Source organism: Alligator sinensis, unplaced genomic scaffold, assembly GCF_000455745.1.
Source record: "Alligator sinensis unplaced genomic scaffold, ASM45574v1 scaffold98_1, whole genome shotgun sequence".
NCBI classification, from domain to species: domain Eukaryota; kingdom Metazoa; phylum Chordata; order Crocodylia; family Alligatoridae; genus Alligator; species Alligator sinensis.
This window is the reverse complement of record NW_005842058.1, coordinates 2042282-2046607: the sequence shown is the minus strand read 5'-3', so window position 1 is coordinate 2046607 and position 4326 is coordinate 2042282. Positions and strand designations below refer to the sequence as shown.

Below are 4326 nucleotides of genomic sequence, written 5' to 3'. Positions count from 1 at the left end.
CTCTTGGCCACCCCCTGCCGGGGCAGCCCCTCCGCGCCCCCGTGTGCCCGTGGACAGCGGCCCAGCAGACACGTGGCCCGTACGGGCACTCACCCGGAGAGGAAGAGGCGGATTGCGGTGTAGAAGATGTCTGGATCCACGTGATCTAGGAGAGCAGGGGCAAGGCAGAGATGGTTGGGGCCGGGGGTGTGGTGCTGCAGGCCACAGCCGGGCCCGGTGGGGACCTGCCTGGCGGCACCCCATTGGCAAGGCCCGCCATGGGGATGGAGGCATGAGGGGAGCCCGTCCTCACCGTGCATCAGCCTCAGGGCCTCGGTCATAGCCCCGAGGGCCGTCGCCAACTGTGCCAGGGCTCGCAGCAGGGTCTCCCTGTCGGGCTGCCAGATGGCAGGGGCCGCCTCCACGATGGCCTGCAGGAGAGAAGTCAGGAGAGCGGGGCATCATGGCGTCCCTGACCGCAGGCTGGAGCCCTCCGGCCTGGTCGCCGGGGCAGGCTGGGAACCGACTGCCCGGGCGGCCGCTCTGCGGGAAAGGACCCGGGGGCGACGGCGGCCCGGGAGCCAACTAGGAGTTGGCGGCTGGGCCTAGTCGCCGAGAAGGCTCACGGCATCCCGGGCCGCATCGGTAGGAGCGTGGCCAGCCCGTCTAGGGAAGCAATTCTTCCCTGCAATTTGGGGCTCCCGAGGGCACCTCCTGAGTCCAGGAGGCAGTTTTGGGTCCCCCACCCCACTCCAGCCCCGCTACAGGAAGGCTGGGGGCAAAGCGGAGAGTCCAGCGGGGGGCAGTAGGAATGGCTTGCGGGGCTGAGGGACCTGCCTTGCAGGGAGAGGCTGAGGGAACTGGGCCCACGTAGTGGGGGACAAGAGGAGACTCGCTGGCAGGAGCTGTAGTAGCAGCCCGCAACTAAGTCTCCGAAGGGGCGTCAGAAAGAGGAGGGAGTGGGGCTGTGTGCTTGCGGCGGTGGGCAAGAGGCCTGGGAGCGACTGGCTCGTGTTGCGGCGAGGGAGGTCGAGGTGAGATGTTAGCGAGATGACGGTCTCGCAAGGAGGACGGCGAAGCATCGGGACAAGTTGCCCCGAGAGCTGGTGGCATCTCTGACCTGGGCGGTTTGTACTGCCTGGCTACACAAAGTCTCTGCTGGCCCTCGTTGTCTGCGATGGCTCCTAGGCTCTGCACGATGGTGGGGGGCCGACAGGGCTCCGACTGACTCTTCCCCCTGCCCTTCCCCTCTGGGGGGCAGAGGGGAAGGGCAGGGGGAGCTGCTTTGCTAGGGGGAGGGCTGGGGCGCAGCGACGGCCAGGGCTGGACCGGGCCGAGGGGCCATGTCCTGTGCTTCGGACCCGGCGCGGGCCCAACGGTACCTGCAGCCCAGGCACGGCTGCCTTCTCCACCAGCACGGTGACGAGAACGAAGCCCCTCAGGCTCTCTCCTCCCGGCAGCCACACGATGGGGTCCAGGTTCCTGAGTGGGGAGAAGGTAGAGAAAGGCCGTGAGGCTGGGCTGCGCTCCTTGGGGCGGCGGTCCCGCTCTGGTCTGCTCTGTGTCTGGAGGTGCATGTGGGGTGGCAGGGCCCCTTGCCCCAGTCCCTGTCCTGCTAGGAGCACATGCGAGGCTGGTGGGGACCCGAGCTCTTGTGTTGGGGACTGGGCCCCCAAAAGCAGGCCAGGGGAGGCGGGGCCCCTCCCCGAGAGGCTGCCCACCGCAAGGACTGTGGGAGGCGTCTCGGCTGCTTACCCGAGCTCCAGGGGCCTGGCGGGGGTCCGGCGTCGCGAGGCAGGAAAGGGAAAGACAAGGCGGTTAGGTGAAGGGCGCGTGAGCAGAGAGATCTCTCGGGGGCCCCGTGCCACCTTACCCGGCCCGATCCCTTCGCCTCCAGTTGGCGAGCACGAGGTCGGCGTGCAGGAGGATCGGCGGGAGGCCGAGGCGCCGCGAGACTTCCCAGTAGGGCACGGCAAGGTTTTGTGGCAGCACCTGTGAGAGAGCCGGCTTGGGGAGAGGGGGGCCAGCCGGAGGGCCACGACGCGCCGTGTCCCAGCGCTGAAGCCCGCTCTGGGCCCGGGCCCATGTGTGGCCCACAGCGAGCCGCACTCACCTTGGCCGGGCCCTCCTCACCGTCCTGCCACACATAGCCTGCCGTGATGAAGCTGAGCACCAGGTGGGCCAGGCGCAGGTCACGGTGCCCGTGGAGCTGTGCGGCGCTGAGCTGCGGCGCCTGCTAAAGAGAGGCTGGTCAAACCACCCCCCGGCCATGATGGCCAAGCGGGCCAAACAGAGACCTGGCTGGCGTTCCCTGGGGTGCTGCGGGCCGTGGCATCAGGGGGAGAGGTGTCGGGTATGCCTGTGTGTTGGCGTCTGCCAGCTGAAGGTGCGGGAGCACCTGGGCCACTCTCGCCAGAGCCACGGCGAAGGTTGCTGGCCCCTGGCAGGAGTGCCAGGGGTGATGTGGCTCCTGCCGGGAGAGCAGCCTGGACTTGCACTGTGTGGGTTCGCTGGGCTGGGCAGCCGGGGGAGAGGTGGCGGCCCCGGGCGGCCTGTGGGAGAGGTCTGGTGGGAGGCAAGTGGGAAGGGTGCGGGTGCCTGGCTCCATGGCTACGCGTGCCAGGAGCCGGCAGGATGTTGCGGCCTCTGCCGTGGGTGGCCGGTGTTGGTGTGGCAGGAGAGAGGCAGCACCTGGTGAACGTGGGCGCGGAGCTGCCGGGTGGCGATGAGGTGAGGCAAGCTGCGGGCAAGGTCCATCCAGGGTCCGTAGGGAGTGGGCAGCTCTGTCTGCGGAGAGAAGCAGCAGGACGGGAGTGGGGGTGGCCAGCTGGAGCGGGTGCTGGCAGAGCGGCGGGGTGCGAGGGCCGGCAGGGCGGGGAGGAGCAGACCAAGTTGGTGACTGGGCCCCCAGCGGAGCTGGGCTGTGGCTGGGCCTGCCCCACAGCGCGCTCCCTAGAGCTGGCTGTGGGCAGGGCTTCCCTGCGACTGGGAGGGCCGGGGGCTCGTGGCCAAAGCGGCTGCGTGCCTGGCTCGGGAGCTGGAGCGGGGCTGGCGGCGGGAGGCCAGGGAGACGCAGGGAGCCTAGGGAGGTGCACCCGGCAGGGCCAAGGGGAGCCGAGGCCTTTGCCGGGGCCGGGCTTGGGGTGCGCGGCGTGTGTCCTGTGTTGGCAGGTCAGGGGTGGTCTCCATGGCCCCTGGCTCGGGGGGCTTCTGGGGCTGTAGTCCTGGGGGGAGCTCTGCGTGCCCTGGAGCTCGTTGGCTGCAGTGACCGCAGGCTGCCAGCCCTGTGCCCGGGTGGTGGCGAGGCCCTGGAGGCGCCCCCTGAGGCTGCCTGTGCCTGGGAGGGAGGGCTGGGGGCCTACCTGTGGATCGGGGAGCAGAAAGCCGTATTCCTGGGAGATGTGGAACTTGTCCAGGGCGAAAGGTGGCGGGGGCGGCTCCGTCACGTGGGCAGGGTCCATGGGTGGGCATGGGAGAGGCGCGGGGGCCAGGGGGCTGGCGTGGGCTGTCGGGGGTGGCGGGCTTGTGGGGTCTGTGCCGAGTCAGGAGAGCTCTTTCCAGGCAGCCGGTTGCCGGGGACCTTTGTCCCTGGGTCTGGCCTGCTGCCCTGTGGCGCTGGGGACACGGGGGGTGTGACAGCTGAAAGGCTGTCTGCACGATCAAGATGCTTGCTGCAGGCTCTGGGAAGAGGGGACCGAGTGTTTTCCTGTCGTTTGTTGAGATGTGATGCTAGACGGTGTTGCTAAGAGCCTAATTACAAGGTAAGTTGTAGTGGGGTCTCATATAAAGTCAGGCCCAGTAAACGTAGCAAAGGCTGGAAGTAGCCAGGCCCCGCGGCGTAGGTACAGTTAACCGTAGCAAAGGCATGCAAGGCCCCTGTTGCTATCAGTCAGCCTATGGACAGTCGAGGTAAAATGAGGCTGCGTGGTTGTCGCTTATCGGCCCGGCTCAGAAGTTAGAAATGGGCCAAAACGTCCGGTCAGCGTTGCGAAGGAAGAGACGGCTCCGTCAAAAGGATGAGTTAGGCATCGGCCTGGATCGGTGGGCCCGTGGATCTCGAGGAGCCTGAGGACAGAACGCCAGGGTCCTTGCCATCGCCTCTCAGATGATGCCGATCGGGGACGCGTGACTTTGCTGAGCTTTGCGGAAAGAGAAACTTGTCATCCGTGGGAGGGGAGTGCCGATAAGTAGCTGACGCGATTTGTTCTCGTCTGTCATTGTTTGTCCCGGTACTACGCGTAATTGTGTTTGTGTGCAGTCAATAAACCTTTCTTACCTTTCTACCAGTGACTGTAGTGTCAGGGGGACAGGAGGGGGGAGCTGTGGAGCTTGCCCTCCCCTTGTCTG

The 4326-nt window shown here is 67.2% G+C and overlaps 1 protein-coding gene across 1 annotated transcript in view; it reads right to left on the bottom strand.

The window, feature by feature from the left end:
- The window catches only part of IDO2 (indoleamine 2,3-dioxygenase 2), a 4953-nt gene extending 1046 nt beyond the window's left edge, over positions 1 to 3907 (bottom strand). The window contains exons 1-8 of the mRNA XM_006023060.3: positions 3342 to 3907; positions 2671 to 2766; positions 2093 to 2212; positions 1853 to 1971; positions 1735 to 1749; positions 1362 to 1461; positions 293 to 410; positions 94 to 145 (exon numbers count right to left, since the gene is read on the bottom strand). Coding sequence (XP_006023122.1) covers positions 94 to 145; positions 293 to 410; positions 1362 to 1461; positions 1735 to 1749; positions 1853 to 1971; positions 2093 to 2212; positions 2671 to 2766; positions 3342 to 3440 — 719 coding nt within the window. The 5' untranslated portion in view covers positions 3441 to 3907. The remainder of the gene's footprint in view (positions 1 to 93; positions 146 to 292; positions 411 to 1361; positions 1462 to 1734; positions 1750 to 1852; positions 1972 to 2092; positions 2213 to 2670; positions 2767 to 3341) is intronic.
- Positions 3908 to 4326: the final 419 nt, after the last annotated feature.